General features: G+C 26.4%; 3 protein-coding genes across 13 annotated transcripts in view; 2 read left to right on the top strand and 1 right to left on the bottom strand.

Annotated features, from left to right (window-relative positions):
• Positions 1 to 4,804, top strand: part of LOC107072449 (uncharacterized) — a 46,878-nt gene extending 42,074 nt beyond the window's left edge. For all 3 annotated transcript variants that reach the window (XM_015332393.2, XM_015332394.2, XM_089171537.1), the window contains 2 exons: positions 2,767 to 3,561; positions 3,912 to 4,804. In XM_015332393.2, coding sequence (XP_015187879.2) covers positions 2,767 to 3,561; positions 3,912 to 4,085 — 969 coding nt within the window. In that variant the 3' untranslated portion in view covers positions 4,086 to 4,804. The remainder of the gene's footprint in view (positions 1 to 2,766; positions 3,562 to 3,911) is intronic.
• Positions 4,805 to 6,008: 1,204 nt separating this feature from the next.
• Positions 6,009 to 10,689, top strand: LOC107072444 (uncharacterized). The gene is made up of 8 exons (XM_089171455.1): positions 6,009 to 6,069; positions 6,268 to 6,538; positions 6,664 to 6,897; positions 7,041 to 7,423; positions 7,531 to 8,215; positions 8,300 to 8,403; positions 9,046 to 9,598; positions 10,007 to 10,689. Exons 1-8 carry the CDS (start codon positions 6,009 to 6,011, stop codon positions 10,671 to 10,673), a joined length of 2,958 nt encoding a protein of 985 aa, XP_089027581.1. The 3' UTR covers positions 10,674 to 10,689.
• Positions 10,690 to 11,374: 685 nt separating this feature from the next.
• Positions 11,375 to 21,968, bottom strand: part of ATP8A (ATPase phospholipid transporting 8A1) — a 30,952-nt gene continuing 20,358 nt past the window's right edge. For 5 of the 9 annotated variants that reach the window (XM_015332382.2, XM_015332379.2, XM_015332386.2 and 2 more), the window contains exons 12-22: positions 21,592 to 21,744; positions 21,297 to 21,494; positions 21,094 to 21,193; positions 20,747 to 20,991; positions 20,530 to 20,655; positions 20,304 to 20,444; positions 20,123 to 20,241; positions 19,906 to 20,040; positions 19,660 to 19,764; positions 15,906 to 16,003; positions 11,375 to 14,404 (exon numbers count right to left, since the gene is read on the bottom strand). In XM_015332382.2, the coding sequence (XP_015187868.1) occupies positions 14,307 to 14,404; positions 15,906 to 16,003; positions 19,660 to 19,764; positions 19,906 to 20,040; positions 20,123 to 20,241; positions 20,304 to 20,444; positions 20,530 to 20,655; positions 20,747 to 20,991; positions 21,094 to 21,193; positions 21,297 to 21,494; positions 21,592 to 21,744 (1,518 nt within the window). In that variant the 3' untranslated portion in view covers positions 11,375 to 14,306. Of the gene's footprint in view, positions 14,405 to 15,905; positions 16,004 to 17,439; positions 17,472 to 17,961; positions 18,373 to 19,659; positions 19,765 to 19,905; positions 20,041 to 20,122; positions 20,242 to 20,303; positions 20,445 to 20,529; positions 20,656 to 20,746; positions 20,992 to 21,093; positions 21,194 to 21,296; positions 21,495 to 21,591; positions 21,745 to 21,968 lie in introns of those variants that run through there. The other 4 variants (XR_016176247.1, XR_016176248.1, XM_015332381.2 and 1 more) reach the window with 4 other exon arrangements.

Raw genomic sequence — 21,968 nt, 5'->3', positions numbered from 1 at the left:
CATTTTTTTAATTGGTAGTACGAATTATATTAAAAAACACAAATGATCGTATCTCATACCAATCTTTCTTCATAAAATTAATTTCATCAAACTTTTATAATATTAAAAAAAAACTACATTGTTTTAATTAATTAATCCCTTAATTATTATTAAAAAAAAAACCCTTATAACATATATATATATATATATATATATATATATATATATATATATATATATATATATTACCCTTTGTATATAAAATATTATATATATATATAAATAATATAATTATTAAAATTAATAATCAAAAAATAAATAAAATCATTAAAATAATAACAATAATAATAATAATAATAATAATGATAATAATAATATGCTAATAATATAATTAATAAAATAATAATAAGAATAATATAATTATTAAAATTATTATTATTTAATTATATTAAAATATTATAATTAATATTAAATATATTTAATATATTCAATTAATTCAATTAAATTTATTTTTAATATACATCAAAATATATTTTTATTATTGTATATTTAATTATTTATAATATTAATTTTTTCTACAAATCATATCAAAACCCTTTCTCTTTATTTCTTTTTATTTCTCTTTTTTTTTTTTATTATTATTATTATTATTTTATTATTGTTATTGTATCAAATTACAACGGTTGTTGTTGTTGTTGTTTTTGTTGTTTTTTTTTTTTCTATTTAACGAGAAACCGCCACGCTCTCGGGAACATCCTAGAACGAAACTTTCTCCGAGTTCATCGATTTCATAGATCAGCTCGTAGAAAGAGGATTAGAAAAAGAAAAAAAAATATAAAAAAAAAAACAAGCATCAAGCAAGAATTCAAATTATTAGCTAAGATGAAAACTACGAAATAATTATTAAAAAAAAAAAATAAATAAATAAAAAAATAGAAATAGAAATAAAAAAAGAGAAAGAGAAAGATTGAGAGAAAACTGTGAAACTCTTGGAATTCTTGAAACTCTTCGATTAGATCAATCAACACCTTTCTTTTTCCTATTATTATTATTATTATTATTATTATTATTATTATTATTATTTATAATTAAAAGAAGGTATTTAAATTATAATGAAACACAATAGTCGAGAACCACCAATGTAAAAATAGTCAGTCAGACAACCGATACTCATATTAACGTATTATCGTTGTTACTTTTTTTTCTTATCGTCGATTAGTCGAGTGCTATCGAAGCATGATATACATATATATATATACATACATATATATTATACCTGTGCATATATGTATAAGTGTAATAAGTGCGTTAGTAAGAACCGATCGATTTGTAATAAACAATCGTTGTATTAAACTCTCAGTTGTTCGATAACTTCGCGTGTGAACGGACCTTTATTAAACGTAGTACATATATATATTTATTATTATTATTATTATTATTATTTTTCTCGTTCGAAATTATTCTCTCTTTCTATTCATTCAATTTATTATTTATTTATTTTTGTATTTTTTTTCCTCATGTTTTTTTTTTCCTATTTCAATTCTCACTTGCATCATTGGTTTTTTACAGAACGTAATATATACATATATATATTTATTATTATTATTATTATTTTTGTTTGAAATGATTCTTTCTCATTATTTTCATCTATTATTATTTTTTGGTTGTTGTTTTTTTTTTTGTTCTCATATTTTTTTTTCTTTTTTTTTATCTTTTTCTCTTCCTATTTCAATTCTATCTTTCTTGCATCGTTGATTTTCTTGCAGAAATTGCGGCAGACGAGCAAAATAATAGGTGGTTCTCTCTTACATAAGAGAACGCAAACGAACGAACGAACGAACGAATGAACGAATGAACGAACGAATAAACGCGACGTAAGAAAACGTGTTGTTGCGTCTGTGTTTTTTCAGTTAAGTGAAGACTATGAACTAAGTAAGGTAGACTAGACACCCAGTTTAGATCACTTTCAAGGTACCATCATTCCTACCTATTATTATTATTATTATTAATTTATAAATATTATTAACCAACAACAACAGATTTGTATCAAGTCAACCGAGTGATCGTCTTAAAGTGTTACTGCAATAAACAATAATAATAATAATAATAATCATTAATAGTTCCTCTTCCGATTCTTCGAACCTATCAGCAGGAAGTTCCAACATGACTCGATTTTTCTTTCATTTTTCTTTTATACCGATTAAACAAGTTACTCAAGAGACCGGTAATGACGTATTGTGATTTTTAATGACAATTTCATCGAACATTGATATTTCCTTCATCAAAAAAAAGAACAAGTGTTGTAGTGAATTGTGTAACAATAATTGGGATTATGTTTATTTGTGGAAAACGTTTTTATGAATTTAAAGATGAATAATAAATCAACAAGGACGAAGTCTACGTTTACTAAAAAGAACGTGTTGGTTACTATCACACCTTACAATGTTAGTACACACTATAATCTCAAGAAAACTCTTCAGTTTCTAGGATTCCTAAAATATTGGCTTGTTCAGAAATGTTTGCTTCAAGGTTAAACCTTAAACCCCTTAGTGCACCTTTCAAATGCAAAACATGAACAGTAGCAGCATTTTTATTAAATTTAACTTCACACTGATCCCACATGTTGTTATTCATCAGTTTGTTTTATTGTGTCAACAAAAAAACCAAAATTACTTTCTGAACAAGCCAACATTTGTTATCAACACTCCCCTCCACCACCACCACCACCACCACACACACATACTCAGATTGAATTTTAAATATTGTTTTTTTTACATTGTTATACAGGAACAGGAGAAAAGGATACTGACAAATGGATCCAGCTCATCAAACTTGACTTTGAATTCAACAGTGAATGAAACTAAAACAACACCAAATCTAACAACGAACACATCAACGATTAACAATAACGCCAGTTTTGTTAATAATAATAATAATAATAATCCAACATCGTCAGTAATTCCACCACCACCAGCTCCCCCAGCACCTCCTCTACCATTACCAACAAAAACTGGTACTACCAATAATGAGGATTCGGTTGAGATGCAAAGTATTGAATCGTTTAAATTAAAAGAATCACCAAATCCAATTATACCTAAACCACCACCAACATATTTCCCATTAACGAATTCTTCATCGCCAGCAACCAATGGTGGTAGTCCACGTCACAATCCTATTGGAAATAAAACGACGAATCAGATAATCAAAGATAAGGATCATCAACAACAATCAGCAAGTCCAATTAACGAGACCAACAAAAATTCCATTACAACTACAACTACTACAGCTACAACTACAATTACTAATACTACTGCTACTACTACTACTACTACTACTAACAATGTAATCTCACCAAATGGTAATACCGGTGGTGTACCTAAACCAGCCGTTGGAAAGGTCGCCATTAGGATAGGTGCTTACGAAGGTGAAGCTAAACAACCTGCCAAGCTCGATTTCTTAGCTCAACAACCTCGAACGGAGAAGAATGGAACCGAGGAAGCTAACGGACCGGTTGTATCCAGGTTGCAAAATGAACTGGCTGCAACATTGCAAAGATCGAATTTAAGAAGGAAAACTGAAGGAGTAAGAATTACATTTTATATCAATCTCATAATTAACTAAATTTTCATTTTTTTTTCTTTTTTTTTTTTAATCTTTTCTTTAAGTTCTATTATTCTAATTAGGTTAATTTTAATTATTCTCATAATTTTTATGCTCAACATGTAACTAGATAACCTAAAAAGACTATTTTGTTTAGTTCTCAAAGCAATCATTATCTTTTTTTTAACGTGGTTAGTGTGAGTTAGTTTCCTAACCTCACTTTTAAATCCTTCCCTTTATCTAGAATTTGGTACTCTATTATTTACATATGGGACTTATTTGGGACTTATTATTATTTTCATTTTTTTTTATTTTTCTATTTTATTTTACAGGAAAATCAAACTACTGCCAAATCGATACCGGAGAACACGATGACGTCAGAAAAAGATACAACGAATAATCAAGAACCCAATAAAATTCCTCAAAGTACCGTAGAAAAATTAGCCACAGCATTAGGCAACAAAGTTACTATCAAAATTAATCCCGATGATGGTGGTAATCGATAAACAACAATTCATAAACATTTATTTAACGTATATAAATAATAATAATAATAATAATAATAATAATAATTAATAATTAATAATTAATAATAATTAATAACAATAATAATACGTGCATATCGCGGAGCCTATTACAAAAAAAAGAAAAATCAGAAGAAAAAAAAGTTTGTACATTGTTTTGTCCACCTCGTTCCAGTACACCCCCCCCCCGCCCCTCTGATTCGATTTTATTATATAAATATACATATATACATATATACATATATACATATATATATTATATATAGAAAGAGAAAGAGAATAAAAAAGAAACGAATGGAAAAAAGAAAAAAAAAAGTAAAAAGGCGGTGCACCATAAAAAAAATCGGTGAACATGTTTTTTACACGTACGTCTTTTTTATATGTTATTTATTACCAATAATAATATTAATAATAATAATAATAATAATAATAATAATAATAATAATTTAATAAGGAATGAATTATTAATCCTTATTAATGTTACAAGGCACGATTGTAACGCGTGGGATGACAAACATTTATCCCGTGTGTGTGAGGTTAAATTCAAATTTGCCTAAATTATAGTCTTCTTCGACTGCGGCTATGTACGAAAATTTTAGAATGTTAAGTATATCAAACTGATATATATATATATATATATATATATATATATATAAATATATAAATAATAAAAGCGTTGTTTAACGTATCACGAAAGTAAATCAACATTTGTTGTTCCTTTATTCTTCCTGTCTTTTCTATTTATGAACATGCAAATGAAACAATTCTAAACATGCAAATGAAACAATTCTATACATTCAGGTAAAACAATTGTAAACATGCAGGTGAAACAATTCTAAACATGCAAATGAAACAATTCTAAACATGTAGATGAAACAATTCTGAACATGCAGGTGAAACAATTCTGAACATGCAAGTGAAACAATTCTAAACATGCAAATGAAACAAATCTAAACATGCAAATGAAACAATTCTATACATGCAAATAAAACAATTCTTAACATGCCGGTAAAACAATTCTATACATTCAGATGAAACAATTATAAACATGCAAATGAAACAATTGTAAACATGCAAATGAAACAATTGTAAACATGCAAATGAAACAATTCTAAACATGCAAGTGAAACAATTCTAAACATGCAAGTGAAACAATTCTATACATGCAAATGAAACAATTCTATACATGCAAATAAAACAATTCTTAACATGCAAGTGAAACAATTCTATACATGCAAATGAAACAATTCTAAACATGTAGATGAAACAATTATAAACATGCAAATGAAACAATTGTAAACATGCAGGTGAAACAATTCTAAACATGCAAGTGAAATAATTGTAAACATGCAGGTGAAACAATTCTAATTTTTAATTTTCATTTTAAATCTGCAAACCCTAACCTGTAGCTTTTTAGACATAACCTAAAAAATTGACAAACGTTTGCTGATGGGTACACAAGGTAAACATTGTTTTATTAATTTATTTATTAAAAATAAAGAAATCCTTTTCTAAAATTCTATGCAAGTGCAACAATTTCGACTATATTTAATTGTAATTTTAAATATGTAAACCCTAACGTGCAACTTTGACATAACCTAAAAAGTACAAACTTTCACTAATTACATACACAAGGTAAAAATTATTGTATTAATTTATTTATTAAAAATAAAGAAAAAATAAATCCCACGTATTATAAAAAACAAATTTTCCTACATAAATTCTCACTAAAAAAAAAAAAAAACTATTTCCAAATGACTGAAGTTGCAGTTACGATCAATCAAAGTTCAATCGAGAAAAAAAAATCATCTTATCGATCCATCAATTCTCGTTGTCATCGTAATCATACCATTTTGATACTAATCGACGAAGTAGTAGTATAATAATAACAACACCATACACCACATGGCAAACAAATCATCATCCCCATCAGAAATGTACAAATTGTTCGGTTGTTTGGAACCTGGTACTTAATAAAAAACCTTCACTTTCAAAATCATTTAATAAACAAAATCATTCAATACCCAGAACCAGCATCAACACTTGTTCATTTGATACTTGTCTTATACAGAAAAGAAAAATCTTTAATGCGAACCACGAAACAATACAACAACAAAAAACACCGAAACGGAAAACAACAGGATTCAAAAACTTTTGTTATCAGAATACTGTGATTTTTCTGACACTGTACTAGTCGAATCACCATTTGCTGAAACCACTAGAGATGGACATGGTTTGAGACAAGTAGCATTAGGTTTGACACCTAAAAGATTGATCATTGCAGCTGACGTTTTCAAACAAAATTCAAATCATTTTATTTGTCCCGTTGACCTGGATCCAAGCATTGAAAGTTTTGAATTGGTTTCTGTATATCCTTTGGATTACATTACATTGACAATATTTGCTAGAAGACACCGTAAAACATTGAAAGGAAGGTACTGTATAAAACAATGTTACTTTAAATACTTTGTACAAATTGTTTTTTGTATACTTTGTGTTCATTTACATTGTATTATCTCAATTGGATCAACCTTTACGAATAAAATTAGGTTCTTTCTAGGCTGATAGATGGTAGAATTCATTATTACGAGTTAGGTGGTATCAATCGTAGAGAAATTTATTGGAAAATATGGTGCGATCATATTCGTTGTTTACTCGAACGTAAAACTAAAAGTAGTTCATTGTCTGAGACAAGTGTTGCCAGTTCTTCGAGTACAACAACTGTTTACTTGTTATCATCAGAAATTGAAATTGATGACAATTTGTCAGGAAACAAACAAAGAAACGTATACAGGTGTGTGTTTTTTTTCATTTCGTTTATGTAAAATAATTGAGCCGTTTATTTAGAAAATGATCATTTTCAAAATGAACGGCTCAATTGTTCTGTAAAAAAAACAACAGTTTGTTCAGAAAAAAATGTAAATAATTTGATAATAGAATTTGGGCTCATTACGGTGGTGCTGGTGACAATAATCGTCCAACATGGTTGAACAAAGATCTTTACCTTGGTCCATCGTACAACGAATTAATATTCGGTTATTACAAACCAATTCCTGTGAGATTTGCTGGAGCAAGTTTGGAAGAAATCAAATATACATTGACCGATCATTCACCTAATATAATTATTAAAAAACCTTGTCAAAGTTGGCCAGAATGTCGTAAAAACAAGTACAATAAAAAATCAAAACACGATGACGATGATTTGTGTGATGTTTTGTTTGTCAGGGATGATAAGGATAAACAAATTCTTACAAGTTGCAATTGTTCTTCCTGCGATCATTGCAAATCTCAGGAAAAATTACTCGAAACTTTATGGAACAATAATAATAATAATAATAATAATAATAATAGTCGTGGTTAGTTTATTATATTAAATTTTCATTTAGAACAATCTTAATTATATAATTGTATTTTATTTTTTTTTTAGAAAAATCAAACATTTCGTTAGAATCAACAAAAAGTTCGACAAAAATCCCAGATAAATCGATAGAACTAATAATAAAAAAAAGGACAAAATCAAATTGCAAAAAACACCATCAACAACAAAAACCAACGAACATTTTGATATCAAAAGTCTCCCGTTTTGGATTTGGTGTTGCAGAAAAATGTAATTCAACTTTAATTTTAGGCCCATCACAAAGAAATCATCATCATCATCATCATCATCATCATCGTAACAATAACAAAACAAATGAAAATAAAAACGATCCTAAGATAAATATCTACGAATTGATCGAAAATTGTGTCAAAATGTGGGAAGGGGGTATGATAAATCAAACGGGGCCAAGGAAAAGTCAAAAACACTCGAGAAGATACGGTCTGATAACTGCGGCATATTTTTTTCGTGCACTGGGACCATGGTCAGTCCAATCAGGTGAACGTGAATCCGTTCAAGGTCGTAGAACGGTGAGCGCAGTTAACATAAGAAGACAATGCATTGAACCAGAACTAAGATTACCAGTGTCACGTCGTCAATTGATAGCAAGTGTGTCATGCAGTGCATTGGAACCTGGTGGTTGTAGTGCAATTGGTCCAGCTACTAAAGAACAAGTTGTATTATTCTGGACACCAGAATATTGGTACAGACCAAGAGCAGCTATCACAGCTTACAGGTTATTTTTCTGAAGGTTTATATCTCACCTATTAAAAAAAAAAAAAACAACAACAAAATAATATTCATGATTGATATATGATAGAGAACTGAGAAGACATCTGACATCTATCAGAGATTATCATCAGAAAAAGGAACAAAGGAAAAATGAGAAAAGATTCTTTTACGTACGCAAACGATCAATTCCCGGTAAGATGATGAAATCCTATGTCTCATAATTATTATCATTAATAATTGACATTAGGTACTCCCTCAAATAACCAAATCCCGCCAGTGTTCCCATCCCTGAGCATGGACCCCCGTCCATTCGCGATCTTCGTAGCCCACTTTCTTTAAGACCCCGAAACAATATTGTCCTCCTATCCACGTCTCGGTCTACCCAAGTGATCTTTTCCCGTTCGATATACCGATCAGCATTTTATGCACCCTTCGATCCACCCCCCATGCGCGCCACGTCACCTGCCCATCTTAATCGGCGTGATTTTACGACGTTAATGAAGTCCGGTTTTGTACAGTCGGTGTACTTCCAGGTTATGGGGTTTTCCCATTCGGCCGTTTCCTCGATCGCGTTTTGCACCGAACATTTTACGAAACAACTTTATTTTCTAAACCCTCAATTACTTTTCGTACCCGTAACGTAAGTGGACCACGTTTGGCTACCATGAAGGATTACTGGTAGGATGATTGTCCTGTGTATTCTGATTTTTAAGAGCCCAGACAGCAACCTGATGTTTTAGAGACTAGACAGCATTAACCTGATTTTTAGGAGCCCAGACAACAGCAACCTGATTAATTTATTGACATTGTTTAAATAGATTGTTTATTTTTAAGTTTCCAGTATTTCATTGGAAGAAAAATCTGGTGGTTTGTTAAAACGAATATTTTCAACAAGTGTACCTAACAAGAAAAGAAATAAAAGGAAAGAATCTAAACAAAATGGTGATGATGATGACAATGATAACAACAGTGCAATGTATCAATTGAAAAGATTACTGAGATTAGAAATGCGTGTAACTGTATGGGACTTGGATAGTACTACCATTGCAAAACAATTAACTATGATTGATAGAGATCTATTTGTTCGTATACCCATTACTGAAATTGAGATAATTATCTTTCAAAAATCATCAAGAAATGCACCGAATTTAGGAGCGTGGGTTGCATTTGGTCATAGGATTACTTGTTTAACTATCAGTGAAATACTTGCTATTAAACAAATTGATATGAGAACTAGAATGATGGCTAGATTAATCAATGCTGCTAATAAATGTTTCGATATTGGAAATTTTCATTCATGTAGATCTATTTTAGCTGGTTTACAATCACCACCGATTTATCGATTGAAATGTAGTTGGACATATTTACGTATTCATCATGCTAACAGGTATCTATTTATTTATTTATTGATTTATTGATTTATTTATTGATTAATTGATTGATTTATTGAAAAATTCATTCAATTATTGATTAATTGATTTATTGTTTTTATATATTGGAAAATGAGAATTTTAATTATTATAAAATATTATAAATTTTAATTAAATATTACGTTAAATAAATTATTTATAAAATTAAATAAAAATGTATAATTAAAAATTTATATATTAAATATATATATTATAAATTTAATAATTATAAAAAAAATTATAAAATATTATAAATTATTAATATATTAATTATTCCAATCAAATTACATATATTTAATTTAATAATAATAATAAATAATAATAATAATAATATTTAATATGAAATACAAATTATGAAAACCACCATAAGATAATTGTAATTTTAGATACGCCATTATGGAAAGACTTTGCAAAATTTATAAAAACCCTAATTCTTCTTTATACCGAAGAGCATGGGCTAAAGCAAAACGAAACCCACCTTGCATACCTTACATAGGTGATCTTATAATAAGACTTCTAGGACTCCATATTTCTCAATATTCCGAAAAAAGTACCCTATCAAAACCCTCCAAATTGTTTCTATCAAAAAACATTACGAGAAAATCTTTAGAAGACAAACCCCATCATCAACAAAATACAAGAAAATTCTCAAATTCTCATGAACACAAGGAAATATCGAATAAAAATATTTTAATATGTGCATTGAACAAATTAAAATGTACAAATTATCAACGTAATGTTGTAAATGAAGAAAATGATTTATCAATTACATTGAGACAAGAAGAATTAGCACGAAAATACTTCGATCGTTGGAATTACATAACCTTAAAATCAACTATTAAAAAACAAGATGAAGAAAGATTGAACAAAATGAATGATAAAAGTAAACGTGTCCTTGATTTGTCAATTTGGATGAACGATTGTCAAAAATTTGCACGTGGTTACAATTTTTCGCGAAATACATTGGCTAGGGAATTTTTGTTAAAGGCACGTTACAGAGAGGATCGTGACAATTTTTTTATCAGTTTAAAACTCGAACCTGCTGATACTTAATAATAAAAAAATAAATAAATAAAAAAAGACAAGAAAAAAATCTAAAACAAACATTTTGATTCTGAAAACACTTTGATTCTGAAAACATTTTGATTCTGAAAACATTTTGATCCTGAAAACATTTTGATCCTGAAAACATTTTGATCCTGAAAACACCTTAAATCCTGAAAACAACTAATCAAAACTTACCATCTTGATAACATAATCCAATAAATAATCTGCATAGGTTTTCTAATCTTCTTACAAAAGACACGAATCTAATTCTGAAAAATAAAACGTTATCTTTTATGAATAATAATAATAATTATTATTATTATAATTATAATTATACAATACAATATTTACAGCTATATTTGTTTTTATAATGCAGCAGTATTATATGTTAAAAATATTCATTGAAATTGATACTTCATTTTATATATAAAAAAAGTAATCTTAATTGTTATATATAATTATTATTATACTGTAATGTTTACTTTGTATAACATTTTATTATGTTAATAAATTATTTATTAAAATATAATTGTCTATTATACTGGAAAAATATTAAAAGAGAAAGAGCAAGTATACACAAAGCAAAAATAGTAAAAATACAGTAATTTGTATAAATCAAAATATTAATTACTATATACTTACATTTTTACAAATTATAATAATATTATATATAATTATAATAATATTATAAATAAATAATCCCCCTATTTATTTTATCATTTTATTCCGAACATAGTGTATACAATATTGTTACTATACATATGCATATTACTCTGTTAAAACAGTCATCAGTCATAAACTTAAAAAAAAAGAAAAAAATTAAAAAAAAAAATGAAATGTTTAACCAGTTAAGCATGTTTGACGACTATATCCGTCATCCGCTTGATTAACGCGACACACACCAGAGCGCACTCTGTGCACAGATCATCGCCACACTTAATTGGTTAATGAATGGAAGAGTGTGAATCCTCAGAAACAAAAAGATCCATATATATATATATTCATTTTTGACTAGATAACAACGAATATGTTTATGTGTATGTACAGTAATGAAATATGTACGATGTTCAATAATTAAATTTAAAAAAAAAACAAAAAAACAAAAAAAATGAAATAAACCAAAAAAAAAAAAAAAAATAAGAAAAGTATACAGTAAATTTTATATATGAAGGGTATGATAAAAAGGTTTGTTTTTTTTTTACAGTCTTACTTTCTGGTACAAAGTCGAACATAAATTTTGTCCTCTTCAGATCAAATTGAAAAATTTAATCCAAAAAAAAAAAAAATATCTCACATTTATTTATTTCAATATTCGCAATATTATTTAATTAACTCCTGTTTTGTTTTTTTCGACGATTTCATTTCAAATTTAACAAACATGATTCAAACATTTGTTTAATAATGAAAATTAATTTGAATATTTACAGTTAGAATTAAATTTTCATAATTGAAAATATGGCCGTCATAATACGTAATGATCGTTGATTTAAATTCGTAAATCATTCAAATTTAATTTCAAATTTAACAAACATGGTTCAGACATTTTTTTAATAATGAAAATTAATTTTGAACATTTACAGTCATAATTAAATTTTCATAATTGAAAATATGGCGGTCATCATACGTAATCATCGTTGATTTAAATTCTTAAATCATTCAAATTTAATTTCAAATTTAACAAACATGGTTCAGACATTTGTTTAATAATGAAAATTAATTTTGAACATTTACAGTCATAATTAAATTTTCATAATTGAAAATATGGCGGTCATCATACGTAATCATCGTTGATTTAAATTCTTAAATCATTCAAATTTAACAACATGGTTCAGACACTTGTTTAATAATAAAAATTAATTGGAATATTTACAGTCAGAAGGAAATTTCAATTTGAAAATATGGCGGTCATAATACGTAATCATCGTTGATTTAAATTCTTAAATCATTCAAATTTAATTTTTAAATTTAATTTCAAATTTAATTTCAAATTTAACAAACATGGTTCAGACATTTGTTTAAAATAATGAAAATTAATTTTAAACATTTACAGTCATAATTAAATTTTCATAATTGAAAATATGGCCGTCCATACTTAATCATCGTTGATTGAAATTCTTAAATCATTTGTTTTTATATTTTATTCTATATTTTGTTATGTAACTTTATGTATATCTGTGTATGTATGTATGTGTGTTTTATATTTTTCTTTGGCTTATTTTATTTTTTTTATTTTTCCATTTAATATTTTTCATTTAATAATAATAATTTTACTTATAAGCGTATCTCTTGACTGAGAATTATCAAAAATTGTGGAAGTAATGGTTCCATAAATATGAAAAAACACTTTTGTACGCTTTTAATTAATTACTTTAGCCCATTATTAATTGAATTAACAATTGTAAATTAGTTTTTTTTTTATTTTTTTTTTAATGAAAAATGCATCCCAGAAAAAAAAACCATTAATATTATATCGCATTATTATTATTATTATTATTAATTATTATTAATATTACTATTATAATAATTCGATAAATATGTACTACGTACATCTTTTTTCTTCTTATTTTTTTCTCTTATAGAATATTTAAACAAAATAATATAAACAAATTCTAAAATATTTAAAATATTGAATGTATATATCAAAGTTTTATCTTTTTTGACTCTCTCTCTCTCTCTCTTTCTCTTTCTCTTTCTATTAAGTGGACCAGAAAGTAATGTCGTTTTATAACCTCAAATTTCAAAAACAAACAATTCAAACAACTTTGTATTATTAATCAATAATTAATTAATTAAATTAATTATTAATGTTATAAACCATCTTCTTGTTTATCTGGTATGCAAATTTTTAATATAAAATAATTAAAAATCATCATTTTTGTTTTAGTGTTTTTTGATTTGAAATATTAGAAATAATTTGACATGTGTAGTAACGACGCCATTACTTTTGGGTCCCCCTAATATATAATATATATTATATATATGTTTTTTTTTTTATTTACTTTCCTTTTCTATTCTTCTTTATAATACCATGTATATAATTTAGAATATTTTTAGACTTTTTTTTTATTTTTTATTTTTTATTTTTTATTTTTTAGAAAGAGAATTCAAAGTTTTATCTAATTGAAATTCGTTATACTTGTTAGAATGTTTTTAGATTTTTCGTCTTCTCATCTAATATTTTGTAGAAACTAAAATAAGGATTGATTTGTAGAACATTATCTTCATTTTCTTCTTCTTCTTCTTCTTCTTCTTATTATTTTTCTTTGAAGATTGACAAATAATTGAATAATAAATTGGTGCATAAAATGCATAAGAGAACAGGGCTTGTTAAATGTAGAAATGGCACAGTTTTGACAATAATTTTTTTGTTTACTATCTAAATATTGGGACCTCTGACAGGGACGTGACGTATCAATTCGACCTATGTACTCTAATTCTGAATTTAGCCACCAGATAGCGCATTCATGTGCTAGAGATCCCAATACTTTTGAGCCGACTTATTTTATTTTTATTATTATTTTTTTTTTTTTTTTTTTTTTTAGAAAAAGAAAGTATTTTGTTTAGTCGATAAGTCGTTTAGTTGTTTTCTTTTTACTAAACTACACATTGTTTTTTTTTTTTTTTTTTTTTAATTTAAGATTACATGCCGCCTGGTTTTGGAAGATTTGTATCATAAGCTCTGATCACATCGGTCTGTGTCACTGATCCTCCTTCCTCTTGAGAGAATGCGAATCCATCTGTGCATCACGCAGCATGCGCAATAACATATTACGCAAACTATTAATCTCTGTGTTGTATAGAAATGATTAGTTATTAATTATTAATAAACATGCATTTGTACAAAACAAAAATAATCCCCTTTTATAAAGCAGTTAACTTACTTGTTATAAGTTAATTATATCATTTCTTCTTTTTTCTTTTCTTTTTTCTTGGGTTTACAATCTTAATCTTAATCTTAATCTTTTAAATATTGTTTTTTAAAAAAAGAATTAATGTTAAGTAATTGTTAATTTAACTTTACTCTTATTAGATATATTAAATTTATATATGGATATATATACAAAAGTATATTTATATATAAATTTAAAAAATATATATAAATTTAAAAAATATATATAAATTTATATTTATAACAAAAATTATATTTATATATATTTATAAATTAATATTAATATAAAAATTTTAAATGTATATAAATTTATAATATAAAAATACAATTTATATATATATATATATATACAAAAGTTATTTCAATTTAATTTATTATATACATATATATAATAATAATAATAATTAATATATATAATATTTATTATATTATTTATTATTATTATTATATATAAATTTAATATATATTTAATTATAATATATATTTTAATATATTATAATATAATATATATAATAATATAATAATAATATATATAATATAATATATATAATAATATAATAATAATATACTATATAATAATATAATAATATATATATATATACAAAAGTTATTTTAATTTAAAATATATATAAATGTATACATATACAAAAGTTACATATTTATACAGGAAAAAAATGTAAAATGAATAGATCAAACAAAAATGTAAAAGTTAAGAAACATATTATTTGTTAGTGAACGTGCTTTGAAAAAACTGTTATAAAAATTGTTATAAAAATTGTAATAAAAAGAAAAAGAAAGAAAGAAAGAAAGAAATAAATAAAGATAAGATAAGATAAGATAAGATAACATAACATAACATAACATTTTAATTTATGCTAAAAGCAGCAGTGAGTTGTTATACTCGTTCTAAGCATGTGCTCATAAACACGAAACGTTAATATAGTCCTGCTGTGTGTGTATGTGTATGTGTATAATATTAGTATTAATATTATTTCATTATATTCAACTTAAAAAGCTGTCTGTGTGTATGTGTGTAATATTAAAAACAAATATATATTTTACAATGATTATTTCATTGTATTCAACTGAAAAGTTAATGAAGTATACAAATATACAGATCAAAATTATACAGATGATAGCAAAGTATTATTTTTGCTCTTATCACTTTTTTATATGTTGCTTAATAAATTTGCAATTCATTTTTTTTATCAATAATTACCATGAGAGAGAGAGATTCATGATTCTCTTTTAATAAAAGTTCAGAAGGATTAATTAAAAGGAAATGATGTAAAAAAAAAAAGAATGTATCCAACTTGGCAGAGCCTGTAAAAGATTAATATTAAACTTACGTGATAATTCCACCTCGACATTTGCCCTTGAAGTGGCATGAGATCGTCTGGTGAAAACACTTTTAACATTTTTCAGAAGCCTCGCTGTCTCCGTCAATCTGCAAAGCCGGGGTTCATTCAACATTTTTCTTGTTTTTTTTTTTCTATTTTCTTTTTACAAAAATTCTCTTCTTTTTATTCTATACGTTTCTTCTGCATCAGCCAATAGTTTGATGTACATTATTTGTAATTCTACAAATCATTTTGGATTTCTTTGTGTATTTTGTATCTTTGTTCAATTCTACTCTCGAAAACGTTTCAAGGATTTTTTTCTTTTTCTCTTCATTTATTGTATTTTATTATTTTTATTTATTTTTTATGATTTAAATATGTAAGTATTTTAACTGTAATATTGTACAGTGTATAAAAATATAAAAAATAATAATAATTATTACTAATTATTATTTATTATTATATTTACTATTAATAATTATTATTTTGATTTTACTTCATTAATTATTGTTGATTTTATATTTTATTTTCAAATTAATGGCGGCCATGTTGTTAATTTCTTTTTTCGCTATATCATCATATATATATATATAGCAGCTTTAGAAAAAGGTACATATTGTTTTTATTAACCATGCCGTGTATAAAAAATGTGCATAAAAACTTTAATTGAAATTATTTAACCCTTTGACTACCAGGCTGATATATGTTTTACCTAGGACGACGCCATGATTGATGTTAATATAAAATTTTAATTGTTTCAATACAGTACTTTTTAATTCAAAGTATCTTCTATATATCAGTCATATTTAAATACACTAACTTTCAATTTTCATTTAATTTTGTACAGTTGTAAAAAACTGTACAAAATTAACATTGGTTGTTCATACGCTCAACCAATGACCCCACAGTTGTAAAAACTGTACAAAATTAACATTGGTTGTTCATACGCTCAACCAATGACCCCACAGTGGTGTCTTAGGAAAAACCAACATGGCAGTCAAAGTATTAAACTACAAAATTTAATTTTGTTTACAATTGTAAAAAGATTCAAACACTCTGATCAACCAATGACTCAACTGTGGTGTCTTTAGGAGAAATCATGGCTGGTCATGGTATGACCAACATGGCAATCAAAGTTGTTAAACATGGTAGAACGTATTACATCAAATATTGTGCTGACAGAAGTAATAATTAATCTTATTATGATAAAATGTGTGTTTTCTCTCCTGTGTTTATAAGCATTTGAGATGGTGCACTAAAATGATTAAAAAAACATGTGACACAACATAGTATTTCATGGTAATCCAAAAAACAAACTTAATTAAGAGATGTAAGAAACATTGCACACTGCACATTACACATTGCACATTACACATTGCACATTGCACATTGCACATTACACATTGCACATTGCACATTGCACATTGCTTTCTAAGCTTTGTAGCTTGCTGTAAAGCGTGCTAAAGAAAGAGAGAGAGAGAGAGAGAGAGAGAGAGAGAGAGAGAGATAGCAATTTTGGTTACATTCTACTGGGAGTACTTACACCTCGCAAGGTCGGCGATGGCATGCACAGGCCTGCACAGGATACCACAAATAAAACATACCAAAAAATTGCATTAGCAAAACAGCAATTTATTGATTCTAATTGATAATTAGCAAATGATGATTATTATATGATGATCGAATCAAAAATAATTAGCAAATTGTTGGTATGATACAAATCAAGATAAATATCTTCCTTTTCCTCTTCTTTTTCTTTCTGTTTTTTTTTTTTTTTTTTTTTTCAATGATTCTGAAATGACTTATAATTTGTCAAAACAATTTTTTAATTTAACTAATATTACTCTTGAATAAAAATTAATATATTAATTATCGTTTACAAAATAATTCTAAAATTGTATTTTTTGTATTTTTTTTTTTTTATTTAACAATTGTGAAATGAAATGAAATAAAGTGAAATTATATTTCAAATATTATTCTATCATTATAAATATAAAACTATAATTGTGTAATAAAATAATAATAATAATAATAATAATAATAATAATAATAATAATAATAATAATCTAATTAATTAATATATTAAAAAAATAACACGAATATTGTATTTTATTGTAATATCATAAAAAAGTAAAGTGTATATAACTGTATTATATATATTATAAAATTTATACAGTATATAACCTTTTTTTCTTGTTTTTATCAAAAGATAATTATAAATTATAAAAAAAAAAAAAAAATTCTATTCACATTGATCACAGATCTTTAATTGATAATGAGTTTGTATTAAATGAAAACATTCTTCTACGCATATGTAGTATAAATTGTTGTTGTTGTTGTTGTTGAATTGTGCGAATACCAGGAATCATTTGAAGTGAATTCTAAAGGGATTGCTTTCATCATCCTATTACGTCTTCTACAGGAATTTATCAAGGCCCAACATCGATTAATTCGTCTCTTCGTAGAACTCGATTTCCTATTATAATTTTTGTAACTCTATTCTATTAAAACGTTTACCTATGTTACTTGTCCATATTACTTTTTTTTTTTTTTTTTTTGTTATATCTTTCACAATCACATTTATTACTTATTTTACAATTAATAAATAATAGGACAAGAATTAGCATAAGAAACGTACAACTTTTTCATTTAACACGTTGACATGACTTGAACATAAAGTTGAACGTCAGTCACACGTGACTGACACGGTCTGAACGTGAAATTCATCGTCAGTCACATGTGCCTCACACGCTTAAACGTGAAATTCATTGTCAGTCACATGTGACTGACATGTCATTAACGTGAAACTATTGTCAGTCACATGTGACTGACATGGCATTAACGTGAAAATCATCGTCAGTCACATGTGTCTGACACGGCTTAAATGTGAAATTCATCGTCAGTCACATGTGCCTTACACGGCTTGAATATGAAATTCACTGTCAGTCACATGTGACTGACATGACATTAACGTGAAATTCATTGTCAGTCATATGTGTCTGACACGGCTTAAATGTGAAATTCATCATCAGCCACATGTGACTGACACGGCTTGGATGTGAAATTCATCGTCAGTCACATGTGACTGACATGATCTGAGTGGAAATTCCTTGTCAGTCACATGTGACTGATGTGATACTCAACGTGTTAAAAAGAATATTATCTTCATGGTTAGTCACACCAACCATGCACAAAGAAATTGAACAAAATAAAAAAACAATTTACAATTTCAATAACTAAACAAATAGGAATTCTATGACTGTATTTTCTTTTTTTGTTTTTTAACTAATTAGGTCAGACAACTAAAGCCATGCACAAATTCATTTGATGATAGAAACAAACAAAAAAAAAATAAATAAATAAATACACAAATTAAGGCTTTTTATCTAATTATATACTGCTGCATTGCATGCAATTTATACTGTTTTTTTTTTTTTAATAGAATTGTAATATCTTTCTGTATAAATGGTATTTGTGTAAAAAATATACTAGCTATGACCATCATTCTATAATAAAAATAAAAAAACTAGACGTTTGGGATAAGATTGCTGATAAGATGAGAGCAGATGATACGTTTAACTATCAGTCGATTATTTTTGGAAATGATTGATGTGTCATTTTATGTAAAAAAAAAAAAAAAAAGAAGAAAAAAAAACATCTGTATAATGATTATTTGTATCTCAAGAAAGATGTTTTGTTCAAATTTATATTATACAAAATAATTTTCTTTGAATTATATTTATATATTTATATATATACTTACGAACTCCTGTAATCTTGACCATTGAATATATCACCAGGATCGGATTTTCTAATTTCATTTTCTCTTGCTGCTGCTGTAACTGATTTCCACACTGTATTCTTCACTCTAACAAAAACACAATCATTTCTTTGACTATTCTTCTTCTTCTTCTTCTTTCATGTTTTTTTGTTTTTTGTTTGTTTGTTTGTTTCTTATATAAATAATTATAAAAATTATAAGAATGATTTTAGTAAATATTTTACTTACGCTTTTACAGTAACATCAAGAAGCAATACTGCAGATGGAATAAGTATAAGACCTAACCAAAATACAGGTGATGTGAACAACATTCTGTCATTACCCAGCATGACAGCTCCAACATTTAATACAGGCCAAAAATTACTGTAAACAATTAGTAATATTAAAGGTTATCATTTGTTATATATCATTCTTTTTAAATATATTACATAAATAACAAAGTTACCTGTAAATTAGAATAAATAAGAACCAAAGTATAATAGATCCCCACGTTGCTGCATGAGTGACCCATGTCCATGAATTTATTATTAATCCAGCTTTACCACAAACTGTTACTACAACATACTAACGAATCAAATTAATTTCACTGATAAATATAATTATAAACAATATTTATTTATACTTACAGTATAAACGAAATTTCCTAACAAAAGATAACCCCCATCTCTACCATGAGACCATACGACGTCTTGTTTGAGAGCCATGAGTGGTAACCAATAAAGTAAAGATGAATGAATTAAGGCATTTATTATCCATACCCAAAATACCTATGAAAATATACAAATCATATTTTACAGTCAAACGTTAAAAAAAAACCCCCACCATCATTTAATTTATACAATTAATACATACTTTAATATTAAATGATGATTCTCCAGTATTTTTGGTTGCATACAATCCTGGATGAGCTAAGTGTGTTTCTGCTGAACAAACTTTATCAAAAAGACCCATAGCCAATGGAGGTGCAGCCGTAAATACCTGTAATTAAATATTATAAATCTTACTATCTATATATAACATTCATTTCATTTATTAAATAAATCAATAATTATTGTTATATAAAACTTACAACATTATAAAGACCAATAGACCATCTCTCAAAAAGTATTTGTCCGGACCAGCCAGAATATATAGCAAACCATAACTCAATCACATATAAACATATATTTTTATAAAACGAATATAGAATTAATTTACACATTCTACTGTAATTCCAAGAACCATGAACGAATAATAAACGTTTCAAAAAACGAAATTGTGCGATGGAATAATCGGATGCACAGGCTGCTTGTAAACCCTCCACACCAGATATTCCTAATTTGAACAATATTATTATTATTCCAATTAGATTATATATATATATATATATCATTTTTAATTATATAATAAATGTGTATTATGTTTTATTTTACATACCAACGCCTATGTGAGCTTTCTGAATCATTGCTACATCATTTGCACCATCACCAATTGCAAGTGTCACAGCTTTCTTATTATTTGTTATGAGATCAACAACCTGGTAATACTCTGACATATTAATAATCAAAACTTTGTATATTATAACTAATTTATAATGAAATCATAACCTCAATCATTTAATCGAAAATAATCAAAATTACCTCGGCTTTTTGCATCGGTGAAACTCTACAACAAATAACAACCTTGCATGCCGAACATAAATCTAAAAAATCCATTCTAATATCGCACGACAATGCAAAATCCAAAGTATTTCCATCAATTATCAAAGCAACTTCATTCTGTCGTTTCAAATCAACCCCAAAATCTTGGCAGCGTTGTGTAATAACTTCTCTTGTTTTCTGTAATTAAAATTGATTTTGATTTTGATTTTTTTTTTTTTTTTAACAAAACTTTCTATAATTCTTTAAAATGTATTAGAGAATGAAATTGATTTACATCTAATGAAGATTCATTGATGATATATAAAGGCATTCCATGTGTGATTAATCTGCAAGAATAACCAATATTGATTGCTGTTTCTTGTTTATCACCAGTCAACACCCAAACATTAATATCAGCTCGAAGTAAAGCTTGTATTGTTTCTGGAACCTAAAACGATCAAAGTATACAAGTTAAATTCGTCATATATCTTTATCTTAATATATATAAATCACGTGTGTGTCACGTTGTTTGTCCGCAATGGACTTCCTAAACTACTGAACCGATTTGAATAAAATTTTGCAAACTGTGTGCAGTTTCATTCAACTTGAAAGATAGGATTAGTTTATATCCTCAATTTATAATCGCAATATTATTTTATTAATCGCGAATTA

The sequence above is a fragment of the Polistes dominula genome, unplaced genomic scaffold, assembly GCF_049000335.1.
Source record: "Polistes dominula isolate Pdom_NZ unplaced genomic scaffold, Pdom_raw_medaka contig_26, whole genome shotgun sequence".
Lineage (NCBI taxonomy): Eukaryota > Metazoa > Arthropoda > Insecta > Hymenoptera > Vespidae > Polistes > Polistes dominula.
Note: the sequence above shows the minus strand (reverse complement) of the source record. Positions and strands in the feature narration are given on the sequence as shown.